Source organism: Melanostigma gelatinosum (genome assembly GCF_949748355.1).
Source record: "Melanostigma gelatinosum genome assembly, chromosome: 12".
Taxonomy (NCBI): domain Eukaryota; kingdom Metazoa; phylum Chordata; class Actinopteri; order Perciformes; family Zoarcidae; genus Melanostigma; species Melanostigma gelatinosum.
The window spans coordinates 5,175,002-5,197,878 of NC_136645.1; the positions used below are offsets into that span (position 1 = coordinate 5,175,002).

General features: G+C 43.7%; 1 protein-coding gene across 2 annotated transcripts in view; it reads right to left on the reverse strand.

The window, feature by feature from the left end:
• Positions 1-210: 210 nt before the first annotated feature.
• slc30a6 (solute carrier family 30 member 6) overlaps positions 211-22,877 on the reverse strand; it is a gene marked incomplete at its 5' end in the record, with an annotated part of 35,284 nt that continues 12,617 nt past the window's right edge. The window contains 12 exons of one of the 2 annotated variants that reach the window (XR_013772409.1): positions 211-565; positions 1,264-2,011; positions 3,630-3,698; positions 3,962-4,009; positions 4,105-4,207; positions 4,601-4,720; positions 9,018-9,066; positions 12,578-12,672; positions 14,553-14,588; positions 16,668-16,748; positions 19,264-19,329; positions 19,782-19,824. Coding sequence is in view for 1 of the 2 variants with exons in the window: in XM_079279820.1 (XP_079135946.1) it covers positions 1,424-2,011; positions 3,630-3,698; positions 3,962-4,009; positions 4,105-4,207; positions 4,601-4,720; positions 9,018-9,066; positions 12,578-12,672; positions 14,553-14,588; positions 16,668-16,748; positions 19,264-19,329; positions 19,782-19,824 (1,298 nt within the window). Of the gene's footprint in view, positions 2,012-3,629; positions 3,699-3,961; positions 4,010-4,104; positions 4,208-4,600; positions 4,721-9,017; positions 9,067-12,577; positions 12,673-14,552; positions 14,589-16,667; positions 16,749-19,263; positions 19,330-19,781; positions 19,825-22,877 lie in introns of both variants that reach the window. The other variant, XM_079279820.1, reaches the window with a different exon arrangement.

Genomic DNA, 22,877 nt, shown 5'->3' on the forward strand with positions numbered 1-22,877 from the left:
ACAAATAAAAAGAAACATCCCAGTCAAATATACACTCCCAGCAGAGCACATGAAATGCTCCCCCCCCCCCGAAAAGGCTCCGTGTTTAATGACGTAATGAAACAGATTCACTGTAATCCAACTTTACTTCACATTCCTCCAAATTCCACTTGAGACACAAAGATGTGAATGTGTCTGGAGGAATAAGAAGACGAGAGTCTGTAGAGGAGAGCGTCGTCTGCAGAGCTGCTGCTACACATGCAGGAACACTCGGCAACATTCAGTCTGCAGACACACTGAGGAACAGCTCAGGCAGTCGCTGAACAGAAGATCAACCTGCAACCGTTTTGAGTCACATGAATCATTTTTAATGCAAAAAAATTGGATAAAAAAAAAAGATGAAAAATCTTGTGTTGAGGAATGTTGGTCGTACAATTTAGGAAGTTGTGATGTGCGTTTTCAAACATTATAGAAAACAAAGCTAATCTTTTGATAAACAATGAATTGTTTACTTCAAACCCTAAACGTGCAACGATCACGATGATGTTAACTGTTCGTGTTTCACTCGGAGTCTTCAGCAGCAGCTCTGCAGTCAAAAAAGTGAAATTAGAAGTTAAGAGCAGAAGAAAATAAATGTAGTTTTATACCAAACTTAAAACGTAGATGAGGAGCAATTCAGCACATGAACATGTTTTTTTTTTCACACAATATTCTTGTTTAAATGCTGGTCGAGTGGCCGTCAAACACTCGGGACACTTTAAGGCAACACTTACACTTCAACACACCTCAAAGCTTTAGAAGATGAAGTGGAAGTTTTACACCATGAATGAAAGTCTTCTTGATCACCTTCCCGTTTTCTAAATCTGCCTCAATTATTTTCTCCTCTAACATCATCGGTAAAAGACGAGGAGATAGGAGGTAAGAGCGCTGTCACCTCTGACCTTTGATCTCCTGTCTGGGAGGTTTTTACCGTCAATGATTTGGATTCTAGTGTCCTTGAAATGGCTGAAATGTAAAACTGGATTGTTCTTTTAATTCAACACTTTTTATTACCTTTCACCAGAAATGATGTTTGAAGATGTTGCCACAAAAAGTTAAGCGTTAAGAAAATAACCGCCAGCCTCCCATTAAGGATGTTTCCGAATAAAAAAAAAACAGACTCAAACATAACAAATCCAACCACAGTCCTCCTTTTGGTCCCCAAAATAAATACCACAACATCCTCGCCACCTCTCTTCTAAAGTCAGGGGCGGCTCACACTACAAGGCTTAAATCTAAAGTTACCATCTTGGTGTCACACTGGGAGTAAATGCTGTAGCGTCGGCCATCCAGCCTGGACAGGAATATAAATCTCATCAGATTTAAATATCTGAACTGAGCTGTGGACAAACTTCACCTTCATTGTGAGTGAAAGCGTCTGGAGGGGAGTTCTAGCGCTGCACAATCACGGTCGGTGTTGTCTGTGCTGCGACTGTGAAGCCAGAGGGTTGCTGGTTCCGAACCGGAGCGGCGCCGCCGACCCTCCGAAGGCAGTTCTGTAAGGCACCCCGCTCGCACCCAGTCCGAACCCTGCTCCGAGTCCCTGCGCTCCGAGACCCAACCCGCCACCGGGCCGCACCAGACCCTGACTCAGCATCCCCGTGTAGGCAGACGCTCCGTAGGGGAGCCCCAGGCCTCCGTAGGGCCGGTGGGCGTGGTGTCCCGGGTTGGGGAGGACCACCGGCTGCACATTCCTCCCCGGTGTGTCGAAGGCGAACTCTGGTGGAGGGCTGCTGGGTTTGGAGGGCGTGGAAGTCAGTGGGTCCATCTCCCCTCCTGAGGTCAAGAGCGGAGGCGGCACGGTGGCGTAGCCTTCAGGACCCATAGGGGGAGCAGAGGAGGAGAGGGTCCCGGTGAGGAGCGGTCTGGTCCAGTCGTCTTTAAAGATCTGGACGGTCAGCGTGGAGACGAGCGGCAGCAGCCGGTTGGTGACGTGAGCCAGAACCAGCTGCTCGTTGGCGTCACGGCGGATACGAACGTGTGCAGAGCCGGCCTGAAACAGAGAGGTTGTGGGTGGGAGGGAGGGAGGGGGAGAGCACACGAGGTAAATCAGTAAAATATCAGTAAAATGTCATCTATAAAAAAAAATTATGACATTATCAGGTTTTTTTTTAACACAGCTGGTTACATAATCATCACAATAACCTTCATCACAGCACGTCTCACCTCAACATTCAGCCTTTGACCTTAAAAACAAAACTGAGTCCCTCATGTTGTCCTTGCCTGCTAATTTTAATATTCTCATACAGACCTCAAAAGGACCCCCCACACACACACACACACACACACACACACACACACACACACACACACACACACACACACACACACACACACACACACACACACACACACACACACACACACACACACACACACACACACACACACACACACACACACACACACAGAGAGACCCCCGTGGGGCAGAAGTGCAGTCAGAGGGTCAAATCAGTTTGGACAGCAGTGGGCCAACAACCAACAGTTGTGTAACTGCAGCAGCATCAGTCACAACAGCATCAGCATCGATAACAAACACAAACAACAATAAACGCAGCGTCAGGCCTGATGTAAACAGAGGACGCTGCTCCACCTGCAGGAAGTACAACTGCTACACACTGAGGGAGACTGAGGGGTTAATGCATTCATTTACATGACACACTTCACAAAATCACTGTTTGATGAAGCGATAGAAACCTGTCCAGTAAATGTCACATATTGAGCCAATGACATGCAATGACTCCTCCTTTTAGAAAAACAAAACAAAAAACATGATTTTAAAAATCCTGTGAAATATCGAAGTGCTGAATTTGGATCTTATTCTCACAATCGGAGATCATTTGAAGAATTCTGCAGCGCCTCGGTAGCCGAATGCACCGAGCGACGTCCCCGACTCAATTCCAGCCGCGGGACCGTTGTTGTATTTCATAACCTCCGTCTGTCTGCACATTCTCAGTCAGACTTTGGAACACGTGCTTGCAACTGTTTTAATACTTTAGAGAAGACAGAATAATGTTAAGACTGCTGAGGGGACAAAATTACTTCTCTTTCAAAGAAGCTTATTCTCAGATATTGAAATCGCAACATAGCACGTCTCCAGCTGATGATGCCCAGAAAGCCAGCTGGGCTTGTTTGCCGTTGCTGTGCAACACAGACGACGACAACTCGACAGAGACAACAACAACAACAGTGTTCCCTCCAAAAAAACAGAGAAAGATAGAGAGAGAATATCTCCGCATGAATGACTTGTTCCTTCTTTTCGTCTGGGTGAACAAATCCCTGCAGATCGTCATTTCCAAACGACGAATGACGGAGTGGGATGGACGAGACGAGGGGGGGGGGGGACCAAAAGCTTGAGAGAGATGTCAATCAGAATATGAGAGCCATCAACCAGGAAAAGTGGGCTCACGTCCTAAATCTCAAATCTCAGGTGCATTATGTGCCAGTTGTTTTTATGTAAATGGAATAAAATGATATTCTAATAATTCCATAATTTCAGTAAATTAGAAAGACACTTTTTAACCGACAGCTACAAATATCGAACATGGAAAAAATGAGCTTAATATCCATTTATGGGGTTTCGTCTTCAGTTCTTTGGCTGAGAAACGTACCAGAGATCCGAAGCCGACAGTCCAGAAGTGCTCGTTTCGAACCTCCAGCACTCCTTCCAGAGTCGACACCTGATTGGACACAGAGAGGAGCAATTAACCAATAACAATGTAGAGGTCATAAACGTAACATGCTGTAAAAATGAAGCCAAAATAAAGTTGAATTTGAATAACATTTGGTTTCCATTCTGACGAAGGATGAGATTTATATTCCTTTCTGGCTTTCATGTAACTATTCATCAGGAACGGAGCGTATCGGCTGAAAATTTGATCATTTGACAAAGAAATGAAACAGATTTCTTGATCTTCTATAAACCTGAAATCAATCCGCTCACCTCTCTGAGCAGTTTGTCCAGCTGGCCGGTGATGTGCGACGGCGTCGTCTGTGAATGGGAGACGACACAAACGAGTTATGACCGCGCTTCCTGCCGTGGGACTGTGACTACGACACCAGCGGAGAAAGGGTCGTCCGTCTTACCTGCAGCAGCACTTTGCCGCTGTAGACGCTCATGGGATACATGGTGCCGAACGTCATGAGCGCGATGGCGACCGCCGACGCCGTGTCCACCGCATTATAGTTACTGAGCACACACACACACAATAACTTGTGAATATCTACGACATCAAATTAAATATTCTAACATTTTTAACATATTATAAGACCTTTAAGTCTTCCTAGATTTTTCGGGTGACAACATTTTGTAATAATAAGGATGTCTGGCTCCGTTTGTGGTCCTTGAGGTTTGGTATTCAAGAAGAATACCGACTTTTGATCCTTCTTCTTTGACACACAAAAAATCCAGTTTCTCATTTTGATTTTGCAGATAAAGATCAGGGCAGTTTAAAGCAGCGAGAGGGAGTTTCCAGCAGCCCAGGACACAATCCCTGGTTTTCATGCTGCTGGTGAATTTACCAGCGAGAGCGAGAGACAGAGAGAGAGAGACAGAGAGCGAGAGAGAGAGATGAGTTCTTACTTGATTTCTATGAGCATGTAGGTGATGCAGAGCGACAGAGCTCCCGCCATGTTGATCAGGACAAATGGGTTCATCCGAGGCAGCAGCACACTGCTCAGACCTGGAATGATGCCACACAAACTGTACACACAAACAAACAAACACACAAACACACAAACAAACCAAAACAGGATTAGTGCACATGATCACCTCCAGATTTTCCCACTTAATCACCTAAAATGAATGCCGTCTAATACAACAGTCATGCACGGAGTCCTCCCTTCATGAAGGATATAACGTTAAAGTGTTAGAAGTTCTCCACTAAAATCTATTATTTCACACTTTTGTTTTTAATGCAAATGTCTGGACAGTTTCTGCACTAACCTACATATACTTCAAACATGAATAATAACGGGGTCGATTCATGTTTGAACTAAACACACCAGCTTCTCCTCCATCTCCTCCCTCCTTTCTAAAGAGGGCCGAGTACGTTTCGTCGTCCTCTCTAAGCTGTAGCCACCGTGTGTGTATGTTTGTCTCACGGATTAGACCTTTAACCCGATCACACCGTCATAATGGACTTTAGGGGACTTGAACTGGAGTTGATGGGATCATCTTGTTTTGTTTCATGTTTGTCTAAGACAGCCGAGAACAAACCTCGTGTACAAACACTCGGAGTGAAGGAAGCTGCACAGTGCAGACGGAGAAGTCTTTATAAAAACACTTTATTCTGACGGGGTGTATTTGACACCGGACGTCGACACAGTTTATATGACTGTCGAGTAGCACCTGCAGAGCTGCTAAATATGAAGAGTCTTGATCAAAGGCACATCTGCAGAAAGTGACGTATCTCAGGTGGTTTAATGCTACGCGACGTAGCATCCGATGACAGCGTGACGACAGCTGCATAGTCTGGATGAGATGCAGATTTAATCAGTGGGGCTTGACTGGACGAGGTCAATAAGGACACACATCAATAACTCCTTTCATCAACGAGGCTGTAAAACATCAGCGTTTAACGAGCTGAAATAAAGTCCTGGAAGAGAAGTTCTTTAACTTCTATGAAACAGTCAAATATTCTCTTTATCTAGATTAATGTACCGGTAGTTGTGTTAAACAAAGAAATCAGACGAATACGAATGAATTAAGACTTCTGCAATTCTAGAGAAGCACCGGCTTGAAAAATACAGATGTACAACTTCAAGTCTGGATTATAAACCCGAGGTATGGAGTTTGTCAGACAGACGTGGTAAACATCCACTTGCTTGCTAATATTTCGGTGGACATTTTTCTGAAAGAGAAAGATGACATCCCCATTCTTCATCCTGTCTGCAAAGCCATGATAGACTTCCACCACGGAAACAGCCTACAAATTCTCTTACTTTATATTTGGGAAGCAAAGCCTGCCAATTACTCATGTTGTAAAAGAACAACGAAGATATTCCTACTTGCTCAAATTGCCCTTTCTGACATGAGTAATGAGTCCGAGGTTTGGCCTCAAACCTTCAGCCGATTCCCCCAAAAACTCTAAACAGAGCCGACCCCGAACGCTCCCTGTGTAACACGCCCCGGCCCGGCGTTCCTGGAACCGATTAACGGGTCAATGAACGCGACTCGGGGCGAATCGGCCCGGTGCCGCGTGTCAGATTGAATTTCCAATACGTCAAAGGGCAGCGCTCTGAAGCCGCCGCGGCCCGATGGCGTGGAGCGCTGTCACAAACATGGAGAGGAGCGCGGCGGCCGGGCGCCGCGAGGCGTTTGTCATTAGAGAACGTTTAAAAAGCAAAACGCTGACATGGACGTCAACACGTAATTAATGTCAAACACGTCATTCAGAGAGTCATGTGCTCGCCGCGGGCAGCACTTCCAAAAAACTGAAGAGCTGCAGAGGAGGTATGAGGAAAGGGAATATGTGTGTGCGTGTGTGCGTGTGGAACGTTTTTCACGTTACTGTAAGATCGTCCAGCTCACTTTTAATTAGGGAATCTGAGTCTCGGTAAGACGGACAGCAGAGACAGACGGTTGGGATGACGTCCTCAGAGACAGACGGTGAATAACGGAAGGACTGCCGAGACTGTACGACAGCAGAAATATATACGAGCACAGATTGTGACTCACCGCTGGACGCATCAAACCCACAGAGTCAGTCAGTAGCACAGAGCCTCAGTCTGGAGTCCTGAAACTGAGCAATGACTCACTTGAGCCACTGGGCTGGCCTCCGCAGATTTAAGATGCTTTAGTCTTTCCCTGCAGGAAGTTAGATTCTTGCAGAACACACGGTTCCATGTTTAGAACATTCGTGCCTTTGGATTTTTTAATAACTGCGGCTTCCGACACTACATACTGCAGCGTTATCTTTCTACTTAGATTCACTGACAATGATTTGATGATTCATCCTGTCAGAATAGTTTGTTATGGAAATTATTTACTTCATTTAACTAAAACCCAGTGACAAAGATGAGAAGATAATACGCAACAAAATGATAGGAAAGGAAATGAAATGATAAGAGGAGCAGGGGAGGGGAGGAAAAGAAAGAGATAGAGAGACAGACAGAGAAAGAAAGGACAAAAGAAGGAAAGAGAGAAAGAGTGGAGGTGGGGACGAGATTGACAATCCCAGCGATCCCATAATCCCTCTTGATGCATTGATATAATTTGACATGTGACCCTGTGTGTGTGTGTGTGTGTGTGTGTGTGTGTGTTAATCCAGACACGTTGCAGACAGAGAGCGAGGGATTAAAACCCGAGAGGCAAACAAACTCTTGATACTCTGCTCTGTTGGCTCCACACTGGACTGAACTCACTCTGGCAACAGTACGGACACGTTCGTACCGACATGATACTGCATGACAATCCAAACTTCACCTCTGAAAAGGAATAAACGTGCTTTTCTTAATAAATTGAACGTGGGATCTTACATGCAGTGCTGGATCTACCACCACCATCGGTCACATGACCCTGATCTCACGTGTCACGCGGTAACACCTGCGACACACCGAATCTCTAGATGAGTCGCGCTGTGTGGCAGATGTTTTTATTCTTTTTTTAATTGAAATAATCTGACAAGAATAAGGATTTCATAACAATCAGAACCGGATAACTTTCTTTCTTTGCCACACACAATTACTTAAAATATCTATCTCACTTCTCCCCTCTGGCAACTTTCATAGACATAAAGAGAGACACACACACACACACACACACACAGACGCGCACGCACGCACACAGAACTGAGGCTTCAGGCTGGTGAGGCCGTGAGAGCAGCAGGCTTTATATAACCCAGTTGGCCCCCAGACCCTGTAGAGGTTAAGTAGGGACAGGCTATTACAACACAGACAGTAACACACACGTGCACACAAACAAACACAAAGTCAAGCAAACAGATTACATGCAAACACACACTGTTAAACGAACACATACATACACAAACACACGCTAAGTGCTCCTATGAAGGCATTCAGAGCATCTCTGTCTCTCTTGTGCACACACACACACACACACACACAAAGACTGGAAACTAGGCTGGGACGTCCCGTTCATTTCTGCCCTCTTAGCCAATCACGGCTCAGTTCTACTGCTGCACAACTCTCCAGGCTGTCGCCCCGAGTAACCTGCACCAACTGAGCTGCTGACTCTGGTGTGTGTGTGTGTGTGTGTGTGTGTGTGTGTGTGAGTACTTATACTTATCCCACTTCAGAAGTGGGAATACACAGTGGGATGTAATATTAATCGCAACAGCATCCGTCTGCTTTGGAGTCAGGCGATATGTTTCTTTGGCAGCATGAGGAAAGATGTAAGGTGAGGTGTGGAAAACTGAATTTATTATCACTAACTTGCTTATTCATTTCTCTATGCTGGACGATTATTAAACGGACACGCTGTAAGAGGACATACAATACTTTACTCCTGTATTTGTGGTACAATTATAAACCCAGACTTTAAAATGAACTAACAAGAGCGTAACAGACCTGGATACACGCCTGAGAGGTGAACTATGGATTACGTGTAGTTTTACTAAAGATTAATCTCAGATAACGACTGCAGTCACAGTGATCTCTGACCCTTAAACTCAGGTCAACAAGGGGAAAGGATTCTCATGTCACTGTACAATAACAATGATCTCGCAGCTGCTTCTAAGAAACTCAATCAATGAGCCAATCTGTTCGTCCACCTGACCATGTGACCTCACACTGACTGACGGTAGCCTTTGACCCCAGGGGGGAGGCCAATGGTTTATATGACACACACATACCCCCGGACACACAAATTCACACTGTAAGCAGTGACACACACCGGATGGGTGCGTGTGTGTTGAGTCAGTGTAAGTTGATCCTTCCTGTTCCGACCTGAGACTGAAATCTGCTGATGGGGGGGAGAGAGGAGGAGGAGGAGGAGGAGGAGGAGGAGGAGTGAGAGAAAGTGATGCAGGTCTTCTTACCTTCGACTCAGATCTGCCACATGTTCCTGAAGCCAACTGCTGCTGGCCACTGGAGACAGAGAGACGCCTTCAATGAACATCTGACTGTTTAAAAGTTTTCATACATCAATATAATCTGTCAGGGAAACCAGGTTTCTCAGGTTTTCCATAATCAGGGTTGTGTATTAGTTGTAAAACACCCTTTTCATCAGTGGCTGTAAAGACACACTATGTGTGTCACTGGGTTTCTTTTGGGGCAAAGAACCATTCTTTCCAGAGGTTTCCAGTCATCACGGGGCAGTAAATTGCTGCACTCACAGTCAGATGCATGTAGAATGATTCAGGCATGCATCTTTTATTCACACGTGACAGACTTGTCATTTAGAATTTGAAGGTGTCAAAAATCTAAGCATTAAAACTCAGACACATTTTTCCAATAATAAAATACAGAGAAAAAGCAGAAAGATCTTCACATCTGGAACCAGAACATGGTTATAATGGACTTCCAATGACTAAATCCAACAGCTGCTTTCGCTCTGGTAAAAGGTAACGTTCTAATCCAAAGAGTACAGCGTGCTCGTGGAGGATCTCAGAAGAGACATATAAAGTCTCTATAGTCTGACATGAACTGAAGAGCAGAACATCTGACAGTTTCATATGGAGACGGGAACAGAAACATCTTTCTAGTTCAATGCTGCATGAAATATTCAGACACAGCTGTTTCCCTTCACAGCTGACTCCGTCAACTCTGTGCTGTAGATTTAAGCATCTTCTGGAAGGTTTTCACGTCAAACAATCCCACAAGCTGCAGCACCAAGTTACTAATAATTCTATCACGTATGGGAGCAGGTACCACTTCTCCAGATCTCCTATTATTGCATCCAGACTCTGATGAAACAGAGTTGGGGCGGCGGAGCAGTCACCCTCTTCGTCACGGTAAGGGTTAAAAATACTTCTGGGAGGGGGAGCAGGCGGATCACCCACTCGTCTTTAAAAAAAGATAAGCGCTCTCGCTCCGCTGCGTCGTCCCACCTTTAATGTTTGACGACAATGCGAGACCCGAAGGCTCGGCGTCTGGTCAAAGGCCCTTCACATCCCATCCTGCTCAGACCCGAGTGCGTGTGTGTGTGTGTGTGTGTGGGGAGGTTGTTTTGTTTGTTTTACTAGCAGGATGAGTCAGTCTAAACAAACATTTTAATGGAGTGACTTATTTATGATCTGTGTGTACGAGGAGGGCAGACAATGTTTGAGTGTGTGTGTTGGTTTGTCTCTCTGCCCGCCTGGCCCTCTGGCACACTACATTACCACCGTCTGGAACATGGTTGCATCATGCACTTTTAGTCTCGCTCGGTCAGAGAGAGCGAGAGTGTGTCTGTGTCTGTGTGCGTGTGTGTGTGTGTGCACTGAGTGAGAGATATTGTGTGTTTTGGCAAAGTTAAGTGCCTGTGTGTGTTTGTGTGCGTGTAGTTTCATCCCCCTCCCATTCCTAAATGTCAGATGTTAAGTGATGTTGAGACTGCTACGAACGCAAGAGCAGACAGCTGACACACACACACACACACACACACACACACACACACACACACACACACGCACTGACCTCATTCATCAGTAGACTGTAGTGAGTCAGCCTGAGATGAGAGGAGAGGACAGGACAGGAGGATAGGAGAGGAGCAAAAAGGAGAGAGAAGGAGGAAACAGGGCAGAAGAGGAAGAACTGGAGGGAAGACACGAGGACAGACTAGTTGGTTTTCAAAATCCCTTTATTGAACCATTACAAAGAGGAGAGGAGGAAACAGTGACAGTGAGAGGAGAGGAGGAAATGGGGAAGAGGAAAAAAGGTGGAGGGTGAAATGGAGGAGAAAACAAGAGGGAAGATGAGGGGAGAGAGGAGTAGGAGGAGTTAAGGGAAGAAAAGAGGATCTTTCAAATCTGTCTTTCCTCCCATTTGCTTCCTTCCTTCAAACCTTCTTCATCTCTTTACAGTAACTCAATCTTGGGATGGGTAGTGGAGAGGAAAGGAAGGAAACAAGGAAAATTTGGAGGGACTGGAGCATGAAATAGGAAAGGAGGGATCATTGGATGAGGATGTTTTATAACCGATGTTGCTGAAAAAGCACATTCTCGCTTCTGTTTCGTAACTCTCTTCTTCTCCTTCTTCATTCTCTCTTCTCATTCCCTCCTTTTCCACTCTCTCTCCCAAAGTACTGACCGGCCCAAGGGGCCCTCTGTTCTGTGTGTGTGACAAATCTGTGACAAAGTTCTGGAAGTCTGTGTGTGTGTGTGACAAATCTGTTTCTCCATGCATGAACATTTGCATGTTTCATTTACGGTAGGTGTGTATACAAGTACAAATGAGTGTATTCTATTGTCTGCAAATTAGTGTGTGTGTATGATAGAGGCAGCAGCCTGTGTGTGTGTGTGTTGCAGTCTGTCCGTATTAGCAGTAGACTGAGTCTCAGTAAGGTTAATATGTCCTGGGGTCGACACTGGCCTGGCCTCCCAGTCTGCGTCTGCATCTGTGTGTGTGTGTGTGTGTGTGTGTGTGTGTGTGTGACCGTGTGTGTGTGTGACCTATAACTTGTGTGTCTCACTATCTCACGTATGTTGTGTGTTAATAAAGTCGGGATGGCGTGTGGGTCTCGGTCTGGTCTCTGATGTGTTCATACAGATACAACATGTATGTGTATATTTGTACTCTTTTACTGTATTCGTGAGGAAAGGTGATGTGAGATTCTCGTCATCTATGTCAGCGGACATTGTTCCAATGATCCTAACTCTATGCGAGTCTCCATGTTTCTGTGATGTTGGTCATTTTGTTAGAGGTTTGGTTAATGTTCCTAAATGAGATAACAGGGCATTACGTTAACTATTCCATCGAGCTGCATTTCAGTCCTTTAACATCTGGCTCCACTGCAGCACCACAAATGTCTTCTCGCGTTGTGAAAGAGACAAAGGTGCAAAGATAAAATCCATTTGTCCCACTAGATGTTTTTTCAGGAGCAGAGGCTTAAAGAAGTCTGGCCAAAGTCATGTTGAGGCTGACATTATTCTGCAAAAGATGCTGGCGAGGCCAAAGCTAACCATCGATTATTTCAGTCATCAATTATCAACAGAATCATCTGAGAGAGTTTTCATAACCGATTCATCATTTAATTCATGCCTACGTTCTCCGTTTCTACTTCATCCGTCGTGAGGGAATGCTGAATTTTAAATTGTATATGTTTGGGTTTTTATAGTGTCATATTTTTAAGACGACACAACTGTGTTTGGTTGTACAACTTACTGATTCCTGCAATTAGGAAAGGACTAACCTCTGATCCCACTTACCGCCATTTGTGATTTATCTACTGGCAAAACAGTGAGCCAGCATTTGATTTTACTTCAGTAATCCACCCAAATATAACAAAAGCCAAATTGTCCCTGTTCCCCAGTGAGGGGGAGGATTACCAAACCTCAACCGTCCAGGGGAGAAAACACAAAAGACACAAAATAAACCACGAATCCACCGTCTTTAAAACGGCGTACGCTGGTGCTGTGCACACAGCGGGATGAAGCGGTTAAACTGGGGTCGGCTGTACCTTCCGAGACGTAGGTGAAGGGCTTGTTCCTGACGGACAGCAGAGTCAGCAGGTTGAAGAACAGAGCGACGAACGTCCCGACCAACAGGCGGCCGCTGCAGAGACACACAGAGAGGGACGGTCGTAAGACAACGTCCGGTTAACGGGGCTGTCCGACGGCAAGCATGTGAACAAACAGTGTACATGTGACTGTAGCGGGGAGGCGCTGAGAGGTAAAGTGCATTTTGGGAAAGATTCAGAGGAAACAAAAGAAACCAAAAGATGTCATTTCTGCCAGTTTAAACATTTTTTACTTTGTGACTTTATTAGGTACATCTCATGCAATCCAATACAACTGTTCTGCCTTTAAGTCAATTTTTATGTTGATTACAATGAACAGGCTTTTTTAAAACAATGTATGCCAGAGCTGTGTTGAATTGATTGTACAGGTGTACCTAATAAAGTGGTCACTGAGTGCAGAGCACTGTGTTGATGGTAATATTTCGGGGGGCTCGTGAAAGATTTTTGAGATGAATGACTCTAGAAAGACATACAGTGAACTAATTCTAACATTTATTAAAACATAAACCATTATTAGATTACAAATGTAGCGGATGCGGGCACTTCAGGTTCAGCTGTGTGCATAAAACATGCCGACTGTGGAACACTGTGCTGATCAAAGCTGAAGTTTGTCGGTTTCATAAGACGCACTTGGGAAAGCCGATCAGAGATGTGTCAGAAAGGAGTCCAGACGCGGCGACTTTGTGCACCGACGCGACTCCAACGTGCACTGGGAAGCGTTTCAAAGACAGCACCTCTTCCAGTGGCCTGTACCTCGGCAGCCAGACTTCATAGTACAAAGTTCAAGCTTCACATATGCTCGTTGTAAAACTGCGCTTCTCAAAAGTATTTATTTTCGTATACAAATGCACACATTTTTCCATAAATGAATAAGGTGATCATGAAAAAACAAATAAAAATCCCAATTGTTATCAAATGTTGAGACAAACTTGCTATTTTTGTGTATAAACACAAAATGTTCGCCGTATTATTTCTCATTTCTGTTTCTTATAAATACAGATCTCTGCACACAAGCACAAAGAGCAAACACACAGGACGGTACTCTTCAACATACTAATCACATGGGACAATCCATTTAAGAGCCTAGAAATTGGTCCAAACAATCCGAAGGGGGCGAAAGGCTGCCCGCCGGTGAGCCACAACAACTGGGTGATGAACCCCCGCCTCCCTCTAACAACAGATTAAAGAGAGAGCGAATGTGAGCCTCTGTCTCTCTACCCAGCAGACACCTGTCCCTCCGGTTAGCGGTCGTCTCTCACGCCAACTCACAACCACTCAGAGAAGAAGAGAAGGGGTGAGAAAGAGGAGGGGGGGAGGAGGAGGGGGAGAGGAGAGAAACAAGGGGGGGGGGGGGTAATCTCATCACAGGAGACAGGTTTAAGTCTCATTGTGTTTTAGGTTGTAAAAGCCGCCACTAATCTGTTTTATTATGGAGGGATGATGGAGAGAGAGAGAGGATGGAGGGAGCAAACTACAGAAGAAAAGAACAAAGCAGGCGAGAGACGTAAAAGAGCAAAGACAGAGAGAAACAAGTTGTAGGTTGTACTCACTGAACAGCCTGTTTCTTAAAGGACAGAGGGTGTTGTAGGCTGTAAAGCCCCTTGAGGCAAATTTGTGATTTTGGGCAATACAGTGTTCAACAGTCTGCACGTGTTTAATTAACTCTGCCTGTGTGGACACACACACACACAGTCAGAGTGTCAAACTAACAACGACCATGTCGCTGTCACTCACTGACTCGGACCATGTACTTCTGTCTGTCTGTCTGTGTTTACAGAAGGACACACAGGAGCATATATCATGTTGTGTGTGTTTATTTGAGCATGTCATCAGGGAATTTGTGTGTGTGTGTGTGTGTGTGCGCGTGTGTGTGTGTGTGTGTGTGTATGTGTGTGTGTGGAGGGAAACTACTTACGTATGGACCTCAGGCTGCTCCATGAAGCGCTCCACACTGACAAAACAGAAACAAACACAGTCAACAACACTGGCCAGGTGGGACTACGCTGACTGTGTGAGAGCGAGTGAGTGAGTGTGTGTGTGTGTGTGTTAGAGGTAGAGCGATCGAGACAATTGAAATGAATGAAAGGAGACAAGGAGCGAACAAACACACAGAGAAAACAGGAAATACATTAACAGGCACACACACACTCCAAACGCCGTACTGGCCTACTGAGCCATTCATGACATGCACTGTAAACTACGGCTTGGCAACCTTACTCTAGACAATGTGCACACGCGTGCACGTGCGCGCGCGTGTGTGTGTGTGTGTGTGTGTGTGTGTCATGCAGGGATTTGGCAAAGCAAAGACAGGAGCACACACACACAGAAGCCAAACAGTGTGCAGTTTCTATTGTGTCTTAATATCTTTGCATGTTAGTGTTTTAACAGGTTAGCTGCCTTTAGACTCTAAAAGTGTGTTTGCATGTTTATTTAATGGTCTCAGAACTGGGAGAAACTTTCCCCTTGATTTAGGCGGCGACCACTTCTTCTTTCCTCTTTGTTCTTTTCATAATTTCATAAACATATATATAATATCGCCGTATTACTTTTCACATTATATTTACAACATTAATATATTTGACAACAGAAAACACAATAGACCACATATCAGTGGAGGAAGAAGTCAGATCTTTTACAGAAGTAAAAGTAGTAATACCACAGTGTAGAGATACTCTGTTATTAGTAAAAGTAGTAATACCACAGTGTAGAGATACTCTGGTCTTAGTTGAAGTAGTAATACCACAGTGTAGAGATACTCTGTTATTAGTTAAAGTAGTAATACCACAGTGTAGAGATACTCTGTTATTAGTTAAAGTAGTAATACCACAGTGTAGAGATACTCTGTTATTCGTAAAAGTAGTAATACCACAGTGTAGAGATACTCTGTTATTAGTTAAAGTAGTAATACCACAGTGTAGAGATACTCTGTTATTAGTTGAAGTAGTAATACCACAGTGTAGAGATACTCTGTTATTCGTAAAAGTAGTAATACCACAGTGTAGAGATACTCTGTTATTCGTAAAAGTAGTAATACCACAGTGTAGAGATACTCTGGTCTTAGTTGAAGTAGTAATACCACAGTGTAGAGATACTCTGTTATTAGTTAAAGTAGTAATACCACAGTGTAGAGATACTCTGCTATTAGTTAAAGTAGTAATACCACAGTGTAGAGATACTCTGTTATTAGTTAAAGTAGTAATACCACAGTGTAGAGATACTCTGCTATTAGTACCGTAAAAGTCCTGCATTCAAAATATCACCTAGTTGAAGTACAAAAGTATTAACATCAAATATACTTTAAAGTACCCAAAGTAAAGTATAATTGATGCAGACTGGTTTAGAATGAGCTAGAATATCCTGGGGTCCAATTATTGCATTTTTTAAATTGTTTGGTGGAAACGTAGCGCAGAGAAAAACGCTGGTGAAACTAACAATGTGGAAGAAAAAAGACAAAAGACAAAAGAAAGAAACAATTGGAAATACTTTGTGTATTGCTTTGGAAATATTCAATTCTGTTGCTGCGCTGAGTTACGCAAAGGAGATAATTGAAATTTTAATCGAGAGAGACAGAGTGAATGAGACAAAGGAAGAGATGTAGACCAAAAAACAGAGACTTGGGATCTTAAAGCCGGTGTTGCTAATTCTTCAAAGACGTTCAACATTTTGAATGAAATTCTCTTTACTCCCCAAATGAATCAATTGTTATGACAAAAGAAAATAATCTTTTGTGGAAGCTGCAAGCTTTTAGCCGTGAGTATGAACAATAGACACGTTTGTTGTTGATGTTTGTAATGATGATTTTGGGGCAGTGGACTGGAGGGACGCCTGAAGGGACAGGATGTCACTGGTTATTCGGTTGGCTTTAAAATCTGGCATGCCCTGTCTTTAATCTGTCTCCAAATAGTGACTTAAATTATCCCAAAAAAATAAAATCTATACGCATATCTTGTCCGTCATTGTGTCCTTTACGGTCGACATCTCTGATTTGTGAGTATGAGCAAGTGCGTTTGTGTTGGGGAGACATACGCACCTCTCCTTCAGGATGAACAAGGCTCCCAGCTGGATGAGAACAGTGGAGGCAAAAACAGCCACAACCTCCAGTCGATCAAACCTGGAGAGAAAAGGAGAGATATTGTCATCCATTGTGGGGCAAAGCATCGGCAAATACTCCCCGACACACCAGTCTACTCGTTCAAAGAGCAGCGACTTCCAGAAACAATTTGCTTCAATTCGGCATGAATTCAGAGAGTTGTGACTGGATCAAGGATGTGGATAGAGACACGGTTGTTGTTTAACGCGTTACGAGACTAAAAGCATGAAGAAAACAGCAACAGACGTAACGGGTTGGAACGGTTGCAGACTCCTGACCTCGTCATTGGGTCAATCCTGTGGCAGGCTGTACAGGATGAGCCGCTTTGTCTCTGCGAGTGGTCCGCTGGGCTTAAGGGAGTTATGTCTGACATGGACGGTCAGTGATCCGGTGGTCCCACAGTAAAGCACAATAATACCACCGAGCTTAGAGCTTCTGCCCCAGCTGTGTGCAGTGCACTGTGGATTCGCGTCAGTACACATAAGGAAGAGGGTGAAGAAGGTGAGGACTTATGAATACTAAGAAAGAATATACAAAGCGACAAACATCAAGACAAGTGAGGCTGCAATTAAAGCAGAACTTTAGGTATTTTCCAAAAGTGCAGGTTTCAATTTAGCTTGTGCAACAGTTCCCCATTAGAACTGGGCCTGCAAGAATATTTGCATAAAATAAACACAATACCATGTTGGCTTATTAGACAAGTAGAGCTCAGTGCACCAATGATTTTCTTCCATACAACTTTTAATGCGAAGTTGCTCTTTCCAACAATAAATACGAAGATATGCTGTTTCAAATGTTCAATTTTGTCTGAAGGTCTAAATATTAAGTTTAACCGTCTCATGCTGTGTCAAAAAAAAAGAAGTTCATAACAATATGTGTGTGTGTGTGTGTGTGTGACAGACTAAAAGAGGCCATTTATTCAGGTCGATGAGCAAATGAATAGACACCTAAGAGGTTAATAGGTCGTCAATGTTTACTGGGGCACACACACACACACACACCTTATTTTGAACACTCGAAGCACAGTTTGGCCTAATTGCCTCCGTGCTGCCGGGTCAAAAGGTCCCGCTTTGCATTGCCAAAGCTTGTGGTTCATTTATGAGGGCGCATATAGAAAATCTGCAGTCTGCTGGATAGTGACTCGTATCATCATCAACTGTGAACAACAGTTTAGAGCGGAAAAGGCCAACTCCCCCTGAAATAAAGACTCGGAACAGGTACCTTATGTGACACTTATAAGTGCATAAATTATGCAAATGATCACATCACACTAACTGTTCAGCTGTTGGTAGAGTTTGCGAAATCCAACTTGGAACACTTACATGAACATAACTCAGAGACGTTTAGAGCAGTGATTCTCAACTGGTGGGTCGCGACCCAAAAGTGGGTCGCGGACACGATTTCAGTGGGTCGCGGGCCTTTGCCTGACAAAAAAATAAAAAAATAAAGTCATTTTATTTTGAAGGGCATTTTTTATGCAGCGGAATTATTCCAGCATTTACGGCACTTGTGGTGTGGGTTGTGAAAGTCAAATCATAGGACGATCTCCAAAAGAGAGAAATGTCCAGAGAGACCAGAGTCATGAGACTCTGACTGGACAGACCCATAGAGGTGAATTCTTCAAAGACTAATTTCTCTTTTTGGAAGATGATAAAAATATAATGTTGTGGATTTTTCACTTCACCCTGAATGAACTGAATCTAAAGCTGCAGGACAATTCAGTGAAAATATTTTTTCGAAATTGAATTTCATTACGTAATTTATGTTTTAATCCAGCTGTTATTTTACTTGAAATGAGAAGAACATGTATTCATGTATTTCTATGTATTTATAATCCATCCAGTTAAATTAGAAAATTGAGAATATTAATTGTTAAAATGTAATTGATGTGTGCTTTCTTTATTTGATTTGACAGTTGTTTACTGCACAGAGACGTTACTACGAGACGTCTTGAAAAAAAAAATATATATATATATATAATTTGGGTCGTGGGTCCCGGCTTGTCATTAAGGGGTGATGGTGGGTCCCGCAGCCAGACCAGTTGAGAACCACTGGTTTAGAGAATATAAAACTGTTTTTGTCTGCTTGAATAAATCTACAAAGTCAGTGTACAGTGTTAAGATTTCCATCAAAGGATCATTTCTCACACACGCTCAAATAAAGACACAGGCATGCCCAGATGTAAACTCAAGCGCCACACACACACACACACACACACACACACACACACACACACACACACACACACACACACACACACACACACACACACACACACACACACACACACACACACACACACACACACACACACACACACACACACACACACACACACACACACACACACACACGGGAGCCAAGTGAAGCCGAAAAGCAGATTTCCACTTGATCACCACTCTTCCACACCTCAAGGTCAGAGGCCACCCGTCAGCTGCAAATACACGATGTGGCCACTGACACACTCTCACCCACATACACATTTATAAAAGCTGTTAGGCTGAGCACGGCAGAAAGATGATTATGGTGAACTCACCCAAACGAGTACACCTGACTTGGTTTCTTCATGCTCACCCAGGAGCTGAGGAGACATGTGATCAAACTGAGGGAGGAAACACAGGTTTCAGATAAAAGACAGCACAGAGTGAGAGACAAATGGTAGCACAACAGAGAGGTCAGCCAAAGTTCACTTCTTCTGTCATTTATTCATTATAATCTCAGAATGAATTTTTCACGAGTGGAAATTCTCCATAAAAAAAAAAGCAACACAGCTGAGCAGACAAAGAGTGTCGTCTCACATCTCACACATTGTTTCACAAGCAAAAGTGATCAGGAATGTATCAGTTAGTTTCATAAAAATAAGAAAAGAAAAAGGAAATCTATTTGGTATCACATTAGACAAATGAAGCATGACGTCTTCACATGTAAGAAGCAGGATTATTCATTCAATTCTGGTTTATTTCTCTCTCTCTGTGTTCAAATGTACAATCATGTGGGAATAAAGCTCATGAGAGGAAACGCACTCATGTCACAGCCGATGCAGAACACACTCACCTGAACAGGTCAAAGATGGTGAGGTACGTGTAGGCGGTTAAGGCTGAAATGACAGAACAGAAATAACAAAGACCATTAAAACTCAAATACAAGGTACAACATTAAAGATGTTACATGTTTGATCAGTGGAGTCATAATGTTGATGGTGGACCACGATCAATCGACATCGCTCCAAACTATTTTTATTTATTTTCATCTTCAAGACTAAATTATTTGACCGTTCTGAGTGACGCACACAGGAGGACAAATGTTTAACATGACAACGATTAAGAAATGTAAACTTCAATGAGCAGAAAATAATTCTTTAACATCAAACACATTTGATTTGATTTGCGTCACATGCTGACATTTATATGACAGAGAGAAGACAACATATTAGTAACACTGCTCGATACAAACATGAACACTCTTTCAAACGGTTTCAACAAATACAACACTGAACCATTGATTTATTGTGGGTTGTTGTGTTGACGGCATTCGCTTCATCGAGGTGTAATAATGACGCGTAACTTGCTAACTGTGGTCGTGTTTTCTCAGGTCTAACAGTGAGACAGTCAGCAGTTATTTGACGAGATGACGAGATAACTGGCCACCAGGCTCGAGCGCCACCGGCTTAAGTTATAGAGTCATTGAATCAGACAGGCAGTCAGCCAGGCTTTCACTCACCTGGACAGCAGCAAATCAGCCAATTAGAAAACAGGTAAGCTGGGTCAGTTTAGCAAAGTCAGTCAATTAGTCAGTCTAACCAATCAGTCAGTTAACCAGCCAGCACAGAGAGACACAGTGCTGTCCTGTCTGTCCTAATGCCCATCCACCAGCTTTCTGTAATCAGGTTCTGCTGTGTGTGTGTGTGTGGGGGGGGGGGGGATTAGAGCAGCTTTGTGCAGAGAGGAACATTTTGTTTCCCCACCACCGGTGTCCATGTTGGCCAACCTGACACCATGTAATCCTGACAGAGAGGCTCCGGAGAGACAGACGGGCAGAAAGCGAGACGGGCAGCAGGACTGAGGCGGAGAGACACACGGACGGGCAGAGGGACGGACCGGGAGACAGACGCAGATAGACGGCCAGAGAGAGTTTAGAAGACAGACAGACAGACGGGGTGAAGGACATTGATACAGACAGACAGGTAGAGGGAGAGCGAATGAGACAATCCGTAACACCGGTGGTGAAAGAGTTACAGGTAGTGAGGACAATATCTACACCATTGAGGAAAAGTACTCTATATCAGTGAAAAATCAACCCCTTAACATATATATATATATATATATATATATATATATATATATATATATATATATATATATATATATATACATATATATATATATACACACTCACAAAAGCACAACATCCTTCCCTCCGAGATGCCGTAGGGTGTTATGTTCAGCACTAAGGCTGATTTCTGCAAGTTTACTGAACTTTCTGTTGGTAATCATCAGTTTCATTGTGTTCAGCGCCTGAACTTCTATTGATTGAAGTGCTTTTTGCTGCGTCCTGTTGTTATTTTGATATGCAGCAGCTCGTCCACCCGCAGGAATCAATGAGGTTTGATGTCATCGTGTTGTGTTGAATTAAAAGCAGCAGACAATAAAAGCAATAATAATACAAACGCTGACATCACAGTGACCCTGAAACGGGCCGGACCAAATCGATAACTGGGCTGAAATTTCCCCTTCGCTGTGCTCGGATAGGTTTACACACACACACACCACAACCCGGTTCAATTCCTTTTTAAGTCTCCTGCTTACAAACACTGACACCCAGAGGACGTGTGGATGTGATACCAGAGCAACAAACAGAGCAGATGGGACATTATTTTTGTCTGTCTCACACACACACATCTGAATAATCGGAGAATATGATCGTACCTTAAACAGAACTACACAAACACAGACAGATGTACACATCTTAACACATGCAGAGACATCAAGAGACTCACAGTCTCCCCACAGGACCTGAACTCTATACCCAGAACAGAGCGACGGATTCAAATCCCTGTTCCATCTTATCTATTACTACCTCCTTACACTTTATGTCCTTTCAAACAGCAAACGATGGAAAGAAAAGATGGCAAGAGAAGGAAGGCTTTAGAAAAGTAGGAGGAAGGGAAGGGTGGATAGACAGATGAGAGGAGAAATACGAGCAGGATGAATATTTAATGCTGTCTGCAGAGGAGCAGCGCACACACACACACACACACACAATACTACACGACACTACCTGTAAGCACATTCACAGTAAATGTGCACATAAGAGATAAAAATATACGTATAAGCATATTTAACATATGAGCACTTCATTTATCACACGTTATTGTCTGAGTGAAGTAGTCAAGGAAAGTCAAAGTATATTTTCTAACAAGATTCTTAACCCTTCGGTCACATTTCCCTCTGTGGCCTCGTTCTTCACTGCAACATATACGTCATGCACCTCGATGGAAACACGACCATCACGGATAGATGCAGAGAGAACAAATATCACAATGTTAAGCTTTGTTTCGGTTGCTTTTACTGACGGAAGTGTTCGTCACGACGTGTTAAAGGACCGTTAGATGAAGACCATAACGACGGTTTTTCATGTCTTCACTTATTTCTGTTCACTACTTGCTTTGAGGACACTTTACACACGATGACTTCTAACGCTTCACAGCTACAGCTGGAAATCAAACTTACAGATGTTTGGAGAACTGAATGAATTGTGTGAAGCACAAAGTATCAAAACATGTGCTTAAGTACCGAAATATGCTGAAAAAAACACAAAAACAACAACCGAAGTAAACAATCCGTATTCTTCCTTTAACACTGCCTTACACACCTGAAAGACACATATACACAGGATGTGCTAACTAGAGCAAATAGCAGCTTAGTGTCACTGGTTCCGGTAAACAGTAAAGTGAGACAAACAAACACACACACACACACACACACACACACACACACACACACACACACACACACACACACACACACACACACACACACACACACACACACACACACACACACACACACACACACACACACACACACACACACACGCGGCCGTGGTGTCAGGTCAGCTCTTGTGAGCTGCAGATGTAAACTAAAAGCTTCT